This window comes from Lepisma saccharinum, chromosome 1 (assembly GCF_977018435.1).
Source record: "Lepisma saccharinum chromosome 1, izLepSacc3.1, whole genome shotgun sequence".
Lineage (NCBI taxonomy): Eukaryota > Metazoa > Arthropoda > Insecta > Zygentoma > Lepismatidae > Lepisma > Lepisma saccharinum.
Window position 1 is genome coordinate 51,694,915 of NC_139229.1, and position 22,424 is coordinate 51,717,338.

At 40.5% G+C, this 22,424-nt stretch overlaps 1 protein-coding gene across 1 annotated transcript in view; it reads left to right on the plus strand.

Moving 5' to 3' along the window:
* Positions 1-22,424, plus strand: part of LOC145995147 (urocanate hydratase-like) — a 145,833-nt gene that overhangs the window by 92,853 nt on the left and 30,556 nt on the right. The window contains exon 11 of the mRNA XM_083131699.1: positions 999-1,174. Coding sequence (XP_082987825.1) covers positions 999-1,174 — 176 coding nt within the window. The remainder of the gene's footprint in view (positions 1-998; positions 1,175-22,424) is intronic.

Genomic DNA, 22,424 nt, shown 5'->3' on the forward strand with positions numbered 1-22,424 from the left:
GCGAAAACATCAAGTGTAAAGCGAACACGAGAAGAAATAATGAAATGTATGGATATGGACAAATAAATAATAGAAAATATATATTGTGAAATATTACAATAATTTTCATTTGAATGAGTGGTAAAAATAAGAAATAAACTAAACTACTCTAGTGTTGAGGGAGGAGAGGTTTCTACGGTAAACAAAGTCTTACAACTTAAAATTATATGTATGTAATGGTTAATTATGTGTAACTATTGACTACGAATATAATGTCTAACCATTATTCACCTTAATAATGAAATGTTACATTATTCTTTGCAACTTTACATGAATCCAATAGATTATAGAATATTTCTTTCTTACGCGAAAATTTTATGGTACCATGTGCTAAATAGAATTATGGTCTTCAATCCATAGAAGAGTAATTCCATGACAACAATTTTGATGTAGTTAAATAATGCAATATTGTTAGATGCAATTGCTGAGCAACAAGTGTCACTTAATGGAACGTGGAAGTGAAATGCAAACAGTTGAATAATTACAAATTAAGGTAATAGTGCAAAAATAATAACTTGCTCCAAATATTTGCTGAAGTGTCAATCATAATTGAAGTGCGGAAATCATTCACATCACCGAATTGTTGACAATGGATTTTTGAAAAATAGTTCTACTACTCAACTCCCCTGATCATGATCACCTAATTTTCGATGGCTAATTTTTAAAAGCCAAGGTATTTCATTTCGTTTGTCGCCATTTGTCGAGGTTTTCTACTTCCTTTCATTTACTTTTTGTTTCTACCTTCTGAGTGAGTTTGAGTTTTAGGTCCACTTTTATGTACACAGAGAGACTAATTTGGACTGGGCCTACAGTGGGATCCGAACCACTATGTGCTTTCACCGGGTATCGAACCCTGGACCCCTTGATTACATGGGGACAACGTTACCGCTATGCCATCGGGGAGGCTCCCTATTTCTACATTGTGGACGTTGATATTCTTACCAACTATCTTCTTACAGGTGGTGTTCCGGAGGCCACAGCAGACCAGTATCGTGATAATCTGAGATGGATCCGTGAGGCTGGACACCATGGAATGGTGGTTGGGTCTCAAGCAAGGATCCTCTACTCGGATAGAAAGGGAAGGATCCGATTGGCTCAAGCCTTCAACCAAGCAATCAAGGAGGGGAAATTACAGGTAACTTTTTCTAGTTCAGTAAAGTCTCTGCACAGATTGTCATAAGCATAGATGTAACTTGGTAGGAACAAGGGGGACACTTGCCCCATAAAGTTTGCAGTTTTTTAAAAAATATGTAAGCTAATGGAATTTTTGTTAACCTTCTTTAACTTGAAAAGAAAAGTAATGAGCATTTTTTATGATTACTCAAATTTAACAGTTGTTTAGCAAAATTGCCCTGGACGCAATGGGATAACCCCCCCCTTTTATAATTCTGTACGCAAATTAAACATGGCCATGAGAGATAATAATCTTGTTAAGTAACCTTCAAGGCACATTTGGTTCTTAAAGAAACGAGGAAAGTTGGATTTTCAGGAGATGAATGCAATATTATGTAATTTTCTTGTCTTATCTCTTTGTTCATTTCTTTTAATTCCAAATATTTTCTAAGGGTTTTTGTTAATCTCCTCAATGGTGCACACAACATTGCAACATACTGTTCTATAATCTACGTCTTTCAAAACGTCATGTAGTTAGGATTCTAACATCATCTCTGCTTTGAACTTTCTAATTTGACGACATCTTTACCCTTTCATATGGTTCCCTGGTGTCCCAATATATCTACCCTTACATCCTGTGAATACACTCATCGCGTTCTCTTGCCTTTCATTAGTTTCCATATCATTTTCTGCCCAGCCCTCTATCAACACATGTAATCAATGCGTAGATGTGTCTGATGAGATGCTTGGCTCTAAATGAGTCCCCCCCCGTAATACCAGAAACCTAAGTTTTCAAAGGTAGGAAGCCTCTTTTCAATTAATCCCGTGCTTGGTCGTGATTTGAGTCCCAATAAATATTCACGAACACCCAACTGTAGTATACTTACCACTAGGAGGTAGAATCATGTGATGGAAGATTGGAAAACAGTCACCTAACATTTTGAAATAAAGTTTAGAAATATTTCCAAATATTGCCGGCATATGGAAAATTAACAAGCTATTCCGTGAATTACAGGGAGACAGGGCATGTTGTAACTACGATAGTTCGACGCAAATTGTTAAGACTCGAAATTTGAACTTGGAAACATTGATTTGATTCTGGGGGTAAGCAATAGAGTGACCATACGTCCCGTTTCAGAGACGTGTCCCGGTCGTCCCATTATTGAAAACCACTATTTGTCCCTTTTTATAAAAGTCTAGTAGTTAGCTTGAAAACCTAATTTCATGCTAAAAAAAAAAGATGGAGTTTTCAAACTAGCGTCATGACAACACTGGCAAAACAGCTGAACTGCATTTCAAGCACTTCATAACAATCAAAATGTTCCATTGTCGCCGAGAATGTTCGAGCAAACAGCTACTGTGTAGGTTAGCTCGCGTCGTGAGTTCCATTGCTTTATGCGTGTTCCGTTCTTTGTAGAGCAATGAATAAGTACAGTGTACGTTTAGTTTCAATACGGACTTGGAATTAGAATTTAAAATCCTCCATCTTGACACAAATTCAAAAGACAAATCTCGCGATGTGTCAGATACGTGGGGAGTTTTATGAAGGGCTTGTTCTCAAGAAGATTAGTTCTTCTGATAAATACGTCTTGCACTCCTCAACTTCAACGCAGGACTAACATCAAAGGTTGATCAGGAGGGACCAGAAACACAATGTAAGTCATACCGAGATAGTAATAATGTATACCATTTGACAAGGGAAGATCGTATTTCATTTATTGTTTGTGATGTATGATTTATGGGACCCATACTTTAATAAATAATTATAATACATTAATAGCAACAATAATTCTATAATGAGGCCTAACCGATTTTTCGAGGGGGGTAATCTGATCTCCTTGGGATGTCCCGTTTTTGGATCAAAATATTATTGTCACTCTAGTAAAGAAGAACCCCCGATTTTCACTTATAAAAATCAAACTATTGGTCCTAATGTAATGAAATTTGCTACGGACATGCCTTTGTGTACGAGAAGCATGGTGACGTCACAGCGAGTTTTGGAATTGGTCTCTTAATTTACTCTTTTCACTTTGTCGGAGGTTGCAATTGTATTGCACGGAAGGGAAGACTGTGACGCCATCTCAAATGACGTCACCATGCTTCTCATACACCAAGGTATAGTCGACGCGCTAGATACGTTAACGACCGGTTGGCTTTAAAGTCCACGGAGCGCGCCCACCAGCTGCAACAATCTCATTCAACGCAAAGTGTTGCCACACATATACTCTTCACATCTACTCTACGCCACCTTGTCCCTCCGCGCACAAGCACCTTCCCACGGTCTCCACATTGAAGTTGCAAAGTACGGTAACAGCGTATCCGCAGTTATGTGACAGACTCCACGTGGAGTAGACGAGCATTGGCTGAAGGTTGAGTGTGATTTGACGAAAACAACTCGCTCGCTATTTATCCCCACCCACGTTTGTGGCGGCGGTTTTCTTTAGTTCTTCGACGTTAACGAAGTAAACACGTGGACTATACGTTCGTAGCAAATTTCATTACATTATTACCAATAGTTCGATTTTTATAAGCGAAAATCAGGGACCGAGAGCGAAACACCCTGCATTTGATTATGTAACTTCACTTTTTCATCTATTCAGGGTGATCGCGACGATGTGAATGAACGATGGTTAGGATAAATACATGAAAATAATTAACTCAATGCCAACCGTATCCACCTTGAGTAACGATGATGGACGCTTTGGAATAGGAGGTACGTACACCAATACTTTTAACAGTTTGCAATTTCAGAATATTTTCCTGACAAAGTTCAAAATACGCGTTTCCAAAATTTAAGGTTCAATTGATATTCAGTAATTTAATTTTAAAAAAACAACATGTTTTTTGCATATATAGTATTGTCCTCACAAGTAGTCGTTAATGTAAAATGAAAAATGGAGCTTCAGTTGTTGTTTTAATCCCACTTTATGCCCAAATAGGTTAATTTGGACTGCACCAACAGTTTATAGTGGGACCTGAACCAGTATTGGCCTCCACCGGGTATCGAACCTGGGACCCCTTGATTACAAGGCGGCGGCGTGACCATTACCTTGTTGGACAAGACAGAAACGAACATCTTGAAGTTAACATTGCCACAATAATTCTTGAAATAAATTGTGTCGAATTCCTTAAATCTAGCAGTGTGTAGAGGGTATTTTTGCAGTTCAGGCAAGTCAAGAACTAAAAATTTGGTTGGTAAGGAAATGAAGTTAATAAAGAAAGGAAAGGATGATGGATGTGAAGAAGCAAGACAGACATATTTTCTTCCAAAAGTGTTAATTTCTTGCCAAGCTGATGGGCTCGTGAGTGACAAATGATCTTACAATTGCACAGCCTGTGATGTTAGGCCTGCAGAATGACAGAAAAGTACTATAAATCATAGGAAGTGAGATGCTGGCATTTCTGGAGGTTTGTCAGAAAGCTTATACCAATATTGAACACATTCACACTAACCAATAATGACATTTTATTCAAATGCTTGAAATCTTTTCTAACTGGATTGTAACTTTGCATTTATTTTTCATAGATTAGTGCATTATTTTCATCAAGAGGTTAATGTGCTCAAAAGTTTAGTTATTCTTAACTTATTAGCTCTCCCTTAGCCAAGGTCCGTAGCAGAGTGGTTAGCGTAACGTGACATGAATCTAGGAGTTTTAGGTTCGAATTTTTGGTTCTATCGACTTCATCAAATCGCCATTTATCCTCGTCGCCATGATTCGCAGACAACGTTAAATAACCAATAATGAAAATAAAATTGTCTCTGGTTCGCTTATTGTAAGTGAAAATAAAGAAAAGTCTCTCATAAGTGTAAGAGCTCACTACTGTCTGTCGTAATGCTTTTTAAGGTTAGCCATGGATCCAGAACCAACGATATTATGAAAAAATTTAGAACGTGTGGTCATTGTTCAAAGTTTGTTAGCAAAGAACACCTCAATTCGATTTTCCTCGTTTTCGAATATTTTGAGTTTCCATGTTCGGAAAAAACAAAAACAAAGGTGAAGTTGGTTCTCCCCCTTGTGGCCACAGGAAACATACTTTGAAAATTGTGTGTAGCGCGCCGAGTTGCCCAATAGACCACTCCTTCTACATGAAGCAACTCTCTTCATTCATTCATTCATTCATACTTTATTGGTTTTAGCTGTTATACCAGCTCTACACCAAGTGTCCTAAAAATATGTCATACATGATACTGTTACATCAAATTACAAATTTTGAATATATATACAGTTTTCATATACATCATATCATGCAAAATCTAAAATTGATTATAAATTGGCGGAATACGTTCGCAAAGTTGACAGGCATTTTAGTAGGATAAAGAATTCGGCTTCTGCGCAGGAGAGAATTGACTTTGTGAAGTCGCACTGCAATCCGGTATTTAGGGATTATTTGTACAACAAGACATTCACTTCTATGAGAGAAATGAGCGAGTACGCCCTGGAACTACAAGCGGAGTTTTTGGAAAGGCAGAGATTCAAGTCTTTCGTTTCGGAAGATGAAATTCGCAGCTGGTCGCTGAGGCAGGACTGCGAAGAGGAGAGGGGGAGAAAGAAATCTGATATTTTCTTGGACCCTGTGAGCATTGGTTTTGACCGCCCGAAAGTCGAGCGCTTGAGGGCTGAACATGTGGTTTCACGCCCTCCACCCTCGCGGCTTGCGGTGAGGGATGAAAACAAACAGAACCGCTTTTCGAAGGAAGATTGCCAGAGAAATAAATTATGCTACACTGGTGGACAGAAAGGTTGCAGAGTTTCAAATCACAAATCAAATCAAAACAAGATTAATGAACGTGGGAAAGAAGTAACAAAAAACGCTTAGAGTCGCCACGAATTTGTCAAGTTCGTGGCGTGGAAACTGCAAATTTTACACAAAAGGAAAATTTTTCACCTCACAATGTAAATGTTAAAGAGATAAGGGAACCTATTGTTTTATGCAACGTGGCTAACGTGGAAGTACACGCATGTATTGATACTGCGTCGTCCAATAACTTTGTGTCTTTGGAGGTTTTCGAGAAAATGAAGACAAATGGAGAAAAATTGAAGGGTTGCAAAACTAAAGTAATACTTGCGGAAGGAAATGTGGAATCTCTGGGGAGCGCTTACGTGAATATTAAGTTTCACGGACACAAGGTTCGGGATCAGATATTTGTGTTATCTAATGCTAATCATGAAATGTTAATGGGAAGGACATTAATGGCTAAGCTGGGACTTATACCCATGATTCATCGTAACGGGTGGGCAATTGAGCCTGATCTTTCGAAAATCGTGCCTTTTGATTCGCCGTCGACACGTGACAGCGTTGATGCTGTTGGTTCTAGGGGACTGGGTTCGACCACGGATGTAGTCGAAGGAGTCCGAGAGAACGTTTTTGCTTGCGGAGCGGAGACACGTAGCAGCGACATCAAAGAGGAGGGGGTTGACGAAGAGAGAAGGATTGCCATGTTGATGGAGGGTACCGATATCTCAGAGGAAAACAAGCCGAATTTGATTGCCATACTGAGAAGGCATATTGATGTTTTTCAAGATAAACCGGGATTAGCAAAGGATTACGAGGTTCGTTTGGATGTGAATAACGAGAAGCCGTTCCGAGCGAAACCTAGGCCACTTTCTGAGCAAAAGAGGAAATTAATGAATCAGGCTGTTGAGCAGATGCTTGAAGACGGGATCATTGAAAGGGGTGATACAGATTACCTTTCACCGCCTATCCTTCATGTGAAGAGAGATAACACATGTAAAGTGATCATCGACAGCAAAGGCTTGAATAAGAGATTAGAGGCTAGACGTAGAGAAATACCTGATATTATGTAGGTCGACAATATGTAAGCTTTCTGGGGGAACTATATTTACAGTTCTGGATATTCCGTTTGCATTTGCAAATATGCAGATTTCTGAAGATACAAGAAAATATGCAGGTTTCTTGACAGAAATGGGAACGTTTAGATACAAAAGGTTATTTTATGGCTGTCGTAGTGGACCTTTTCACCTTGCGGAACTGATGCAGAAGACGCTAGGAGAGCATTATCAAACTGATGCAATATGTTATTATGATGACGTAGTGATTGCAAACGCTACCCAGGAAGAACAACTGAGAGTGTTGGATTCTGTCCTGGGAAGGATGAAAGACAAAGGACTGACGATTAGTTATCGAAAGTCGCGTCTCTTCAGAAAGAAAATTGATTTTCTTGGGTTTACAATTTCAGAAAATACGATATCTTCTGCAGAAAGTAAGAGGAAACAAGCAGAGCAATTGCAGCGCCCGAGGAATATCAAGCAAGTTAGGAGACTAGTAGGTTTCTTAAATTTTCTGTCGGATTTCATAAAGGACCAAGCAAAGATATCCAAACCGATCACGGACTTGTTACAAGGAAATAGGAAATTTTCTTGGGGAAAAGAACAAGAAGAGAGTTTGCAGAAGTTGAAGAATGCAATTGTAAATAGTCCTGATCTCAAGATTCCTGACGTTTCGAAACCGTTTCACTTGTTTGTAGACTGCTCTGACATAGCGCTTGGCTATATCGTCGCTCAGGAGGACGATTAAACCAGAAAATTGCAGACTGTTGCATTTGGGAGTAAGAAGCTGTCTGAAACTCAGCGTTCTTATTCTGTGACAGCGAAAGAGTTATTTGAGTTAACCATGGGTCTGGAGAAATTTGAATATTACTTTCTGCAAGCACCGGAAGTGATAGCTTACACTGACCATTCTGCGCTCGTGGATATCTTGAAATCTTCTCATATTCCGAGCCACATAAACAGAATGATAAACAGGGTGACCAGGTTTCCAGTTACCGTAAAATACATTGCCGGTAGAAATAACACAGCGGTTGACTACTTGTCGAGGATCGAAGCAGGATTCTCTGAGAGGGAGAATTACATTGAATCTTCGGATGCAGAAGAGAATTATCCGATAGAGGATATCAAGCCTGAAGGATATTTCAGATTAGAGATGCCTGATGGGACGATAATGGAACATCATGATATTCCTCAAGTCGAAGGCAAAGTGTGTCAGAAATTCGACCGGAAGCATAAAAGGAAAACGGAAACGATGTTTACAGATGCAGCTGGCAACACTGTAAACGGAGGACAGACGGACGGACAGAAAGAAACTTCGCCGCCCGTAGATCTTAACGATAAAGAAATGTGGAAAGGAGAACAACAGAGTGATCCTTACTTGTCGAAATTAATTGGATGTTGATAGACGCATGATTAGAGGAAGAAGAAGAATATGTATTCTATAGCATGTTATTGATTGGTTGTTATAGTAACCGTGTGTAAGATGTACGTGAATGGCTTCCATGTATTAAAGTTACGTTGTTAATTTGAACCTACGTGTTTGTATGTCTTGTAAATGTATAGATAAGAAATCACACACACAACAAAACAAGGCTTACATCTATGGCGCAGTCGTACAGGATGTTCTTGGTGATTCTTCGTAAGAAGAAGTATGGATGAAGACGTCACGAAGAGTACGCGACGATCATCATTCCAGCATAGGTTTATGCAAGGAGAAATTGTGTCGGCTTGATCAATTTCTACGGTAAGAACCAAGATTACACGGTTTGTGTACTATTTACAATAACTGCACAAGGGTAAGGTTCAATCAATGCGATACAAATTGTGTCTACGGCGTAGATTACAATAATTGTACAAGAACAAAGTTTAAATCAGTGTGATACGGATTGAGTTTAAGATATTGTGATATTTAGTTGACCACAATTATGAATATGTTCGGTTTGAATTTATTCTATGAGTTCCGGCCAGATTCAGAAGAAATAGAAGATTATTTAACGAGGTTTGAACAGTTTTGTTTGGCTCATGATGTTAATGAAGCCAGGAAGGTACCCATACTGATTGCAGTTATAGGGTCTGAAACTTTCAAAGTGCTGAAGACTATCCTTGCACCTGAACCAGTCGAACGGCAAACGTATTCGACCCTCAAGGACAATCTACTTAAACATTATGGCCACAAAATAAACAAATATGTGGAACGTTTTAAGTTCAGGCAGTGCATGCAGGAAAGCGGCGAGGATGCAACACGATTTATGGTACGTGTGAAGCAACAAGCACTTAAATGTAGTTTTGGTCAGTACTTACAAGAAGCCATTGTAGAGCAAATAATTGTAGGCGTTCGGTCTGACGCCATTAGAAAGAAATTACTTTCTGAACCTACATTGACTCCAGCAAAATGTGAAGATATTGTGCTTCAAATGGAATTAATTGAACGGGAAACACAAATGTTCACACATCGTGAAAAGGAACGTAGTTCTAATGTAGTTGCATTTGCTGGGACACAGAAATTTAAATCATGTTTCCAGTCCTCGCAAGCACACAAAAAGAACTTCGTTAATCCTCAGAATAGAAGTTATAAAAGCACCGAAGAATGTGACAGATGTTCCAGAAGACATGATCTTGGACATTGTCCAGCAAAATATTCGATATGTTCATTTTGCAAAAAGAAAGGTCATTGGCATGTAAAATGCAAGTTTCGGAAAAATAATGGTGGAGTTGCGAGTAAGACAATTACAAGTGATCAAATATCTACGTCTAATATTAAACCTTTAGACGCTATTGTTGGTGAACAAAGCATACATAATGAATTTCATGGTTTGTCTTTATTGCACGTTGAAGTCAGTGATTCTCATCCGCCAGAAGATAATACTTGCACTATTTCATCAAACACAGAAAATATACAAGTGGAAGATGCAACACTCACTCGTTCAAAAGCAAGGAGTGTTAGTTTCAAGCCAAGAGCACAAGCTATAGATGGCACTAATGTTCTTGTGTCGGCAGGACCGTGCGTAGTTGATTTGTGTATTGATAAGCGAATTTTACAATGTGAAGTAGATACTGGATCTACGGTTACTTTGTTTAATAACAAGTCTTTCAAACAATTGTTTCCACATCGGCGAACACATTGTACTTCACTAACGTTACGAGGCGTGAATAATGATAAGTTAAAGTTGAAAGGTCAAACCTTGGTTGATTTATCATTGAATGATGTATTGTATAAATTGCCGGTTATATTGTGTGAAGAAGAACTGCGTTATCCGTTGATTGGACGTTCATGGCTCGACAGTATTCATCCAGGTTGGAGAAAACTGTTAACACAATGTAATACTGTGTTAACAAACACGAGATCTGAACAAAAGAATAACGGAAATATTAATACTAAAATACCGGAAAGTGAAGGTTTGAGACCAGCTAATTTATTATCTAGCAAATATGCTAGAGTTTTTGATGGTGATCTATCAAAGCCCATCACACCGTTTAAAGTTGATATACCTTTGAGAAGGAAAGCTTCACCTGTTTTTAAACGACACTATGAAGTTCCGTATGGACTACGAGATAAAGTGCAAAGTGAAATAGCGAAGTTGGTCGAAATAGGACTCTGGGAGCCTATTATGTACTCTGACTGGGCATCACCTCTCGTCGTAGTTAAGAAAAAAGATGGTTCATTACGCCTTTGCGTTGACTTTTCTGGTACTGTCAATAAAATGACTGAAAATGTGAAATTTAACATAGCCAAGCCAGAAGACATCTTTGTAAAATTAAGGGATTGTACACATTATAGTATTATAGACCTTCAGATGGCTTATTGTCAGTTGATGTTGACTGAAGAGGCGCAGCACATCACAGTCGTCAATACTCATGTTGGATTATTCCGGATAAAGCGACTCTGCTTTGGAATCTCTATTAGCGGTGACATATTGGACGCGAGGATCGCGGAAGTTCTTCTGTTTTTGAGAAATTCCAGATTAGGAGAAACTCAAACTTTGCCTTCTGCTTCCGTGTTGCGATTTCAACCAAGACTCTGGTGGATGGTAACAGATATGACTGAGCGGGAAAGGCGAATGGATCGCCCACCATTTCTTGGATCACGGCGGGGCCGAGTAGAGAGGAAGAGACTTGACAAAACTTATCTTGCATATCTTCCGAATGATCCAGTCTGGGTGCAGACCCCGAAAGTAAATTCTCCGAAGCATGTACCAGGGATGGTATTGTCTAGAGTTGGCAACAGCCTGATATATAAAGTGCAGTTGTTCGACGGATCGACACGAACGGTACACGTCAGGTGGCTACGAAAACGTGAGTGTGAACCAAACCCCTCATCAACAGATCTACCTGATCCAAACCATGAATCGATACCAGAAGGACAGCCGGAGGATGCAGAGGGAAGAGATAACCAAAACCAACCATATACAGACGCTGGGCACACACCAATCAGAAGATCGAATAGACTTAGGAGACCTCCTGATAGATACGGTGAGACCAGCACTTAAAACAAAACAAAAAGAGACTCCAGGAGGAGATGATAGACGCATGATTAGAGGAAGAAGAAGAATATGTATTCTATAGCATGTTATTGATTGGTTGTTATAGTAACCGTGTGTAAGATGTACGTGAATGGCTTCCATGTATTAAAGTTACGTTGTTAATTTGAACCTACGTGTTTGTATGTCTTGTAAATGTATAGATAAGAAATCACACACACACACAAAAACAAGGCTTACAGATGTTTAAATGGAGAAGAAGTTGAAATAAAGGATTCTCGAGAGAAGAGAAAATTTGACTTTTATCTGCAACATTCCTGTCTCGACGATGATGGACTGCTTTACCGTTTCGTTGACGAAAACACTGGACTTTATCCACCGTTTAGCTCCAGATTGAAGCTGTGGGTACCAGAGAAATTTAAGAGTGAAGTACTTAAATCTTCGCATGATGATTTATTATCTGCGCACTTAGGACATGGAAAGACATTGTTTAAGGTCCTAGAGAATTATACTTGGGACGGAGTAGTCAAAGATGTCAGTAACTATTGCAAAAGTTGTATCACTTGTCTTCAGTATAATCCTGACAACAGCAGAAAGATGGGATTGATGAACTCGAGGAAAGCTACTGCGCCTGGATACAAAGTGTTTCTGGACATTTTTGGACCACTGCCTACAAGTACGAAGGGGAGATACAAGTACTGCTTAGTTATTCAAGATGAGTTCTCAAGGCACATTAGTTTGACACCGCTTAGAACTACAACGGCGAGGACGATCTCGCAAGCATTCTTGAAGTACTGTTTTCAGTCAGGATTCCCGAAATACGTTGTCAGTGACAACCAGAGTGTATTTCGAAGCAAATTGTATTCACAAACGTTGCGTTCTGTGAATTGCAAGCCTGTCTATATTACGCCATATAGACCGAAGGGAAATAAATCAGAAGCAGCTATTAAGATAATCAAGCAAGCACTTGGAAAGTTCTGCAAGGAACACTCGTCGTGGGCTGAAAACTTGGACGCGATAAGTTTTGCCATTAATAATGCAACGAATTCGATGACTGGATTGAAACCGTCATTCTTGTTCTTTGGACGTGATTTGTACACACCGCATGACACTCGGAAAATGGAGCTTCAGAGGGAAGATGGAACCGGGGAGGACGTCACGGCGGAGAGACAGATGGATTACGTCATACAGTTAAAGGAAAGAATGGGCGCGGCTTTTGAATTTGCAAGAGGAAAAGAGGAAAAGACGAGGCAAAAGTCGTCAAAGGCCTACAATAAGGGCAGAAGAAGGGTTAATCTTCGTGTCGGAGATCGAGTACTGCTTCAAGAGCATAGGATTTCGTCTGCTTTTAATAAGCAAACTGCGTGCTTTTTCCCGAAATTCAAAGGGATCTACAGAATTCTGAATTTCACTACCCCAAATAATGTTGTTTTGGAAAAGGAAGGTGAGGGGAAGAGAGTTCTGGCTAACGTTGACCAGCTGAAGGTCATTCCGAGAAGAAATTTGAGAAGTGTGAGGGAAAGCACTCGTCCCTAAATTCTACCCTGAGAATCCATCTCAAGGGGAGGGGGTAGAAGGGCAGTGAAAAATGACTGATGAAAAAGAAGCCGAAAAGTTGACTTCTAATTTGTACAGTAGTAATTAAGTTCCTGATTTATTGTCGCTACACATTTGAGTTCTGGTAAATTTATTTCATGTGAATATAAGATTTAAATTACGGACTGTTGTATTTTATGTTATGTCAACCTTTTGCCGATAAAGGGTGGTGACAATTGTGAACATGAAGACATGAGATTTTCATCGCTAAGAGAATGCTGAAGGATGGCAGTTCGATGCCCGAAGAAGGAAGGGAATTCCTTAAAGATGAAAAATGGAAAAGCCATATTTAAGTCGGGTCGTGTGATCGAACGATAGAAAGCATTTGAAGCTGAAATTCGACAGGAGTCGAACCAAGTACCGCAGAAGTCCCAGACGCATGGACAAGGGAACTAAGGAGCCCGAGGTTCTTCGGATGGACCGAGAAGGAGGCTGAGTCGACCCTAGAGCGGGATAGGACATGTTTCTTGGAAGGTGGAGGAGCTGAATCTGTCTGCACCTGGGAGCAGTCCTGATGACCAGATGACCGAGATGTCCAGGAGATTCCAGGATTCCAGGAGGAAGAATCCGTGTGGAAATTGGATATTTAGTGCAGTGAAATCGAGACTCTTCTTTTTCAGAGAGACGGTTGTGATGTGTAGTTAAAATAACGTTATCAGTGAACTTTTTCTTCTTTTCAGATACAGTGCTTAACTTTTCTCAGTGACTTTAAGACAATTCACACAGACTGAAATTTAAATTTCAGATTGAATTGTAACGCTGGGGAGGGGGAATCTGTTACCCTGCCCCCGTGTCAGGGCAACAGTGTTTTTTTCCTTATTGCAATACTTATAGGTTCATATTATTCCATGTATAAATACCATGTAGCTCTCTGTTCTTGCTTCGTGTTTCGAACGTTCAAAAGAAAGGCGGGCTTAAAAATTTTGAAAGAAGGGCCGTTGGCAACAGACGCCAACAAAACGTATATAAATTCCCAGATGAGAGTGGGGGAAGTCGGCTGTTGGAACTGAGACTTGGAAGGGAGAGGCTGTTTTTGCTTCGGTTAGCTAGGACCGGAGGACAGGTCTCCCGAAACGGATGCTGTAAGACATTGGATTGCCGGGCAAGCTAGTGCCTTGGTGTCCAGTTTACAGGTAAAAAGGTAGTTTGTACTGGATGTTATTTTGAAAGTAATTACGGTGCGCCGGGCAGCCTAGTGCCTTGTCACCGTGGAGGTTGAGAAATGTACACGGTCTAGGGGTATCTTTCTTTGTACGACAATGCACGTGGGTTGCTACAAGTCAAAATAATTATATAATTAACTACAAGAGACAACGGATAACTTTTGCGAAACCTTTATGATCAGGGGAATAAATGACCTTGTCCAGCATGTGTGAAATTAAAAACGGAAATTTTGGATAATTTCTATAGTTTAATTAACGTAAAATTTGAAGTATATACAAGTCGTATCCGAACGTTCATTTCTCTAATTATTTATCGGGCCAAAACTCTAATTTTGGTGTTGGAATCTCTATTGTTTGTACCTGGATGCTTTACATTTCATGAATTACATCTGAAGTACGCTTGTCACAAGGTAGACTCGCGTTACTCCAAGAAACGTCTTAACAGGCGCTAGGCCGCCCGACGTGTACATTTCTCAACCTCCACGGTGACAAGGCACTAGGCTGCCCGGCGCACCGTAATTACTTCAAAATAACATCCAGTACAAACTACCCTTTTACCTGTAAATCGGACACCAAGGCACTAGCTTGCCCGGCAATCCAATCTCTTACAGCATCCGTTTCGGGAGATCTGTCCTCCGGTCCTAGCTAACCGAAGCAAAAACAGCCTCTCAGTTCCAACAGCCGACCTCCCCATCTCTCATCTGGGAGTTTATATACGTTTGGTTGGCGTCTGTTGCCAACCGCCCTTCTTTCAAAATTTTTAATCTTTAACAGCTAAACTGCAGAGGATTATGCTCTAAATCCAGACGCCAGAGCCTCGCTAGTTTGGAAAATGCAGTCCATGGCGTACTCTGTGGAAGGAAGGTTTGGCAGTGGCAGTGGCGATATGTTTGTCGTCCGAGTACCAGAGGGACGTAACTCCAGTTTATTAAATTTACAGTAGAGAGGAAATAATTGATTCTTAAGAATATGCCTGATTCTTATAAAGAGTTAGTACATTGGAGACACGTGATTCCATTTTACTGCTCAGGATTAGAAGTTAAGATATGTCGAATAAGACTTCAAATATAGTCATTTGAACAAATCCCCCCCAAAAAGCAATTTTTGTGTTGCTGACAATATATTAATAGGTTTTGAGTAAATACCGCTACCCAGGTTACGAATTTTAACAATTACGTATTCTTGACTCGACTCGAATGACTTGAATGACCTTTAGTTGACATAGAGTTGACCTTGAATGATCTCGACTTGACCTTGAATGGCTTCAGTGGAAGAAACATGAAAATTAGACTTTTCTTAAAAGAGCACGACAGTATAACTTCAAAACGTGTCCAGCACGTAAAAAATCTGTGGCCCGAACGATCCACCGACTTAACTCCGTGTTTCTTTGGGGACATCTGAACCCTCAAGATGCCATATATTCAAATCATCCTCACAATTCAACGGCTGCATATCAACTTTCATCGTTGTGTGGACAAGCCCATTGCAACATGACGTGAAAGGGGGTGGGGGGGGAAGGGGCAATCTGCCATTTGGGGAAGTGATGTGATCGGGTGATGACAAAACCCTCCACCGTCTTAACCTCCCTTTAGTTTTGCACTCAGGTACCCATTTCATTAAGGGCTGGGTGAACCCCAGAGCCGCCCTTTAAGGACATTGCTTGAAAAATTCTCACTTGAATCCAATTCGAGTCTCCACGTAACAATCAGGCTATCTACCGACAGAACCGCGGTGGCTCTAGTGTGCACAAGTCACACTGAAACATTACAGACGGTACTTAAAAAACTATTCGTCCTGTACACTTGTGTTAAATGCTCAATGGTTGAGTTTTTCATCATTTAATGAAAGCATTTACTTTTCCATAAGCTTACAGTACTTTCCGATCATTATACAACATGGAGACACACAGCAGTCATGAACAATGTATTAATTTATTTTCATATGTTTTGACAGTTGAGTAAGCTCTTAGGTTAAAAATGAAATAGGGATAGTAAGCAGTGGTGCTGTGGTGGTGCAATCGATCTATACTCTGTCCCGGGAATCTCTGGAGCAAGCGAACGAAAACAAATCTCTGCGCAAACAGACTCGAAACGGCTCGAGCCGGCCTCCATAGCGGAGTGGTAATCACAGCGCGCTACAACGCCAGAGGTCCCGGATTGGAATCTCGGCCAGGGCATTGGTGTTTTTGAGTGTCCCTTCATCAATTTAATTGTATCATCGCTCATCCTCATATTCGCGATTAGCCAAAAGTTGCAGAAAGGCGACGTGAAATAAACCAAACCAAAGCAAATTGAGTGGGCTCGACCAATGAACGCATGAGAGGGGAGTGAATGCATGGAGGGGAAAACATAGCTGCAAGTACCAGCAGTTTGCAGCAGCGCGCACTGCTTGGCTCAACCCACTCGCTTTCTCCCTTTCTCTACCGTTATTCGCTGCTTTTCTCCACAGTTTCCCGATACAGAGTGTAGTAACATCACCAAAATAAACGTGTAACGTTCTTCAAGTTCTAGCAGCATTTGAGCCACCAGTAACTCAACTGTTTTTCACAAGTCATCGCGTCAGTCTCAACAGGCTTCTTTTTAAACAAAACGATTGTTAAAGAACCCTTCCTCCTTCCCGGGGTCGAAGAAAAGAAGACGACGAAGGAATCGCAGTTCGAAAGAAGAAAATTCCCGGGTAACAAAAGTTTTTAATATCACGGAGTCCTCTCGCGCATACATTTTTGCATTCCTTCCCTTTCTCTTCCGGGGCCGATATTGTCCCTCAGCCGCTTTGTCCAACGTCGTGCCGACTGAAAAGTCAGAAAGACGTCATTTCATTCCGTCTCATCGTGTTTCTTAAAGGGTTTCCTCTCCCGAACGACCTCGATGCGCAAGGACCGCTCCGCTTATCGGCCGGTAGCACCCGTTTGTTCCTCGTGTAACATCCAAAAACATTGCAAAGACTTCCCAAGAAGAAGAAACAGACCGGAGGGAGGAGAAAAGATGGCTGCAAGTTCAAAAGAGGGAGAGAAAAGTGGTCGGCAACTTTGCAAAGAGATTTGAGCAGCACTCAGGACGCTTTGTTCGCTCCCGGAGCCGAAAAGCTCTTTCAATTACGCCGGATTTATGAGCAACCGTAATGAGCAAAAGCCAGGCCGGATGGAATATTGAGGGAAAGCATCGCCTCCGAAAACGCGGCCCCTCTATTTCGCGGCGGTTATTTTAATGAAGCCAGCGATTCCTGACGGGAAAAATTGCAACAGCTTTCCCGGAAAGCAACAACCTCGTAAAAAGATCAGCTGGAAATGCCGGATCGAGTAAGCTCCCTTGTTGCCTTCCAAAACAAAGCTCTCAGAAAGAGGAATCTTTGTCCCCTCGTTGCTAAATATATTCAGGTGCAAGATCAATGATGTTCGTTGATTTGTTTAGCTTCGTGCGACGAGGTGAGTGAACGAAGCAGTGGCGTACGCAAGGGAGGAGGGTTACCAGGCTTAAACCCCCCCTTGAGTTTTTGAAATGTTATGGAAAATGCTGTAGATTTTTAAAAATAAAATGCCCAATTTATCACAGTCAAAGATATGCGACAATAATAATAATAAATATTTTAATTATTATTCCCATGCAGCACGCAGAAAAGCACAGCATTCCAAACACGCGTCTTTAAGAGTGAATAACCGTTGACTAGACAATTATTTCGTAACAAAGTTAACATGCTCCTGGAATTTGTTAAAAATCGTTCCATTGCTTTGATAAGTTATTTAGTAGCAGTCGCCAGTGTGGCGGTAGCGGTATTATTGATGACAGCAGCAGCATTAGTAGTATTAGTAGTAGTAATTCAACTATAATTTGGATAAACAGTTTTAGAAATCTCCGCCTGATGAAATCCTGCGTACGATATTGGAACAAAGTAAAGAGAGAGAGGCTTCGTTAAAGACACCGCCCCAACATTCTACTGAAGTGAACGGTTACGTATAGTGGAACCACAAGCAAAAAAACCTGCGCAGACCCGCGTCTCCTGTGCACCGTACTTCCGCGTGGAGGGGAGGGGGAGAGTGGCCCATGCTTTCTTATGGCCCGAGCTGAACGGAAAAAAGGGAAATCTGCGCGGGGACTTTTCGTCCAAGGTATTTTTCCTTGTGGTCGCTCTATAGTAGACTACACTGGGACCGAAAGCTAAAGAATCTGCGAGGAACCGCGTGTTCTGTGCACCGCACTCGCGCATAGTGGGGAGGGGTAGAGTGCAGCAGGCTTCCCTATGGTCCGAGCGGAATGGAAGGAGGGGAAGATGCGCGAAGGCATCTGGCCGAAGGTTCTCTGTTTTGTCGCCGTTCTATAAGCTTCGTTTTCCAACAGTTGTGTTCATACTTTGTAATTTTCATGTATAGTCCCGGCACATAAAGAAACTTGGGCTTACTTGCATTTTCCCTGAAATTACGCCTGACTCTACAGGCAACCCACTAACGCCTTGCATAAGTTGGGTTGCCTAGTATAAAATGTCGTCGTCCTGAAACTTTCGGTGAACACTAAACAGTACGTAATGTTACTTGTAATGTGCAAATAAATAAGAAGTTAGTAATTGGAAGATATGGTTACGCAAGAATTCCAATACAAGATCAGCAAGCCTATATGTTTCAGTGGTTAGCCTAGAGCAGTGCCAAGCCATACCTACGTTAACAATATAAAGAAAAAATAATCGCTTGTCGATACGAGAAATTATACCGATACAATTGCAGAATCAGAACAATTTTCTCTATGAAGCTAAAATAAGCGTCAGCTTACAACAAAAACTTTTGAGTCTCTGTTTTCGTTTATGTATTCGCTATCATACAAAACGGGTCAGTTCCATGTATGTTACTATGGAAAATCGTTTGCCGCAAACAAGATATGGCCCGCATCCATCCAATCCCGTTGACACAAAAGCGATTCCCTCCTGAAAGGATTGGACATTTCTGATCCGTCCATACTGATCTGCTTAGGATTTGAAACTCTATTTTCCTCGTGTTTTTCTATGCTGAAACATGATAGTGTAGCCAGACATGGAGGCAGAATATTGTCCAATTAAAGTGCTTTAGAATATTTTTTCGGAAATCTTACAAGAACCAAATGAAAAGCTTAAAAACCCAAAACGACCTCAAGGCTGCAACACTAATGAAGTGAGCTTCAAAACACAATTTTTGTTACTTTAGAGATGGAGCCAGTGAAGAGGAGTGATTTCATGCCCTCAGTTAGCCTAAAAATTACAGAAATTTCTCGGCATGCTTACCACAACAGTAAGTTTACTAATGGAGGAGAAAGTTCGACAATGGTCTCAGATCTCAGGCAGGTGGGTGGGTGGAAAGGCCTTCGCAGTGGCTCATGAGTGACTGCACGTGGATTTCAAATAGCTACCAAGGTATCCAGGCACTAACTCAAAGTTGAAAATATATGTGAATGGTTTATTGCAGAAAGGGACCTGGGTCACTTTTCCACAATTCTGAGAAAAACATGAAAAATCGTATAATATTGATAGTGTAAGAAAGAAATGTGCCGTTGTTGGCTCAAATATTCAGCATAATGAATAGTTAATTTTGCAACCCTCAATGCGCCCCTCTGCAGTATGCTGCTAGAGACAGTGGAGATGAAAAAGTTGTGACTCCGGTACCTTTCTGCAATAAAAGTGGAAACTGAGAATTAAGACGAGAAATATGCTACAGACGCCTGTTTGTCGTTGCCACATAAGCTAGGTTATGTTATGTTACATATGCCACAGAAAATTTTAGATTCATCAATAAATGACATTGTATTCCTGGACTTTATTGTCGGGGTTTGAAGTACAATAATGTACAAGCTCGTACATGCATATGTTATTCTACATCTGAGTCTGTTTCATTGGCGAGTGTAGTGGGCCACTGATGAATATCTTCATAAAATCCTTTGACGTCGTCTGGTACAGTGTCTCTCAAAAGTTTTAGGACAAGGACATTTTAAACTAGGCAACCCAATTTACACAAGGCGTTGGTGGGTTGCGTGTAGAGCTAGGCTCAATTTCAGGGTTGCCACATGCACAATAGATATTTATAAAATACGCGAAAGAAATAAAAACAAGTATTATTGTATAAAGTATTAAAAATATCAGTATAATATCTCGTGTGACAAAATTCCTTCGCAAATAAAAAAAATAGGTTTTCTAGTATTTCATCGCTGATGATATATACAGAAAGGAAAAGAGGTGAGAGAAAACGAGAGGTGACAAAGGACAGGAGAAAGAGAAAGCGAAAGGAGAAGACGAAAAGTAGAGGAGAGAAGAAAGAGAGGATAGACGAGGAGAGGAGATGTAGTGAGGAGAATGGAAAAAGATTCTAAGAGAGATGAGCAAAGAAGAAAAAAGAGAAGAAAACGAGATGAGAGAAGAGGAGACGAGAAGAGGGGAGTGGAGAGTAGAGTAAAGGAGAGAAAAAGAGAAGAACGAAAAGTGGAGGAGAAAAGTGCAGTCGAGTCGGAAATCTAAGACTGGAAAGGAGATACGAGGAGTGGAGATGAGTGGGATGGAGATAAGATGCGAGAAAAGTAGGGAAGGCGATATGAGATAAAAGCAGAGCGAGCAGAAGGAGGGGAGAGAAGAAGGAGAAGGAGAAGAGAAGAACAGAAGAGACTGAAGAGAAGAGGTAGTTGCAGAAAATATCGTCTCAGCGTCAAGAATTGATGCATTGGTGAAATTGTCGACATGAAACATTCAATAACATTTTGAAATGTATTGGAGAATGTATTAGATCGGTGCGAAATACCTTTTGGCTTAGTTCAGTATAAGATAAAACCTTCCATGTAAGATCTTTGATTTTACCTGCGATTATACCACTAAAAGCTTGAATGTAATTTTAATATTTATAAGAATTATCCAATTTTTGTCCACTTCTCGGTTCGTTGAAATGGAGATTTTGTAATTTAATATTTCCCCTCCCCCCATCGTTAATTCCAAACTGAATTATTCCGTTTCACACGGCGTGGACAATGAACACAATGGGATAGGTCTAAAACTTACGAAAATTTTCTGCCAACGGAAGGGTTTGAACCTACGACCATTAGATTGACATTCCTGAACGGTAAACACTACCCTACAAGCTTTCGCTCCTGAAAGTAAGTAGAAGGAGCTGACCAATGTGAAATGTAGATGCAACTCTCCTCCTACATGTAATGTGCAAACAATACTTGTTTGTAACAAAGAAAACGAAGGTAGTACGACTCGGCGAAAACATTTAAAGGAAAATTGCACTTGATGAGAACTTTTCATTCGATATTTGCGGATGTATCCTTGCATTGAACTCGAGTGGGAAAAGGGGTAAAATTAGTACGTCCTGAATTGCACAAATATAAATAGTATTGTTTGCACATTACATGTAGGAGGAGAGTTGCATCTACATTTCACATTGGTCAGCTCCTTCTACTTACTTTCAGGAGCGAAAGCTTGTAGGGTAGTGTTTACCGTTCAGGACTGTCAAGCTAATCGTCGTAGGTTCAAACCCTTCCGTTGGCAGAAAATTTTCGTAAGTTTTAGACCTATCCCATTGTGTTCATTGTCCACGCCGTGTGAAACGGAATAATTCAGTTTGGAATTAACGATGGGAGAGGGGAAATATTAAATTACAAAATCTCCATTTCAACGAACCGAGAAGTGGACAAAAATTGGATAATTCTTATAAATATTAAAATTACATTCAAGCTTTTAGTGGTATAATCGCAGGTAAAATCAAAGATCTTACATGGAAGGTTTTATCTTACACTGAACTAAGCCAAAAGGTATATCGCACCGATCTAATACATTCTCCAATACATTTCAAAATGTTATTGAATGTTTCATGTCGACAATTTCACCAATGCATCAATTCTTGACGCTGAGACGATATTTTCTGCAACTACCTCTTCTCTTCAGTCTCTTCTGTTCTTCTCTTCTCCTTCTCCTTCTTCTCTCCCCTCCTTCTGCTCGCTCTGCTTTTATCTCATATCGCCTTCCCTACTTTTCTCGCATCTTATCTCCATCCCACTCATCTCCACTCCTCGTATCTCCTTTCCAGTCTTAGATTTCCGACTCGACTGCACTTTTCTCCTCCACTTTTCGTTCTTCTCTTTTTCTCTCCTTTACTCTACTCTCCACTCCCCTCTTCTCGTCTCCTCTTCTCTCATCTCGTTTTCTTCTCTTTTTTCTTCTTTGCTCATCTCTCTTAGAATCTTTTTCCATTCTCCTCACTACATCTCCTCTCCTCGTCTATCCTCTCTTTCTTCTCTCCTCTA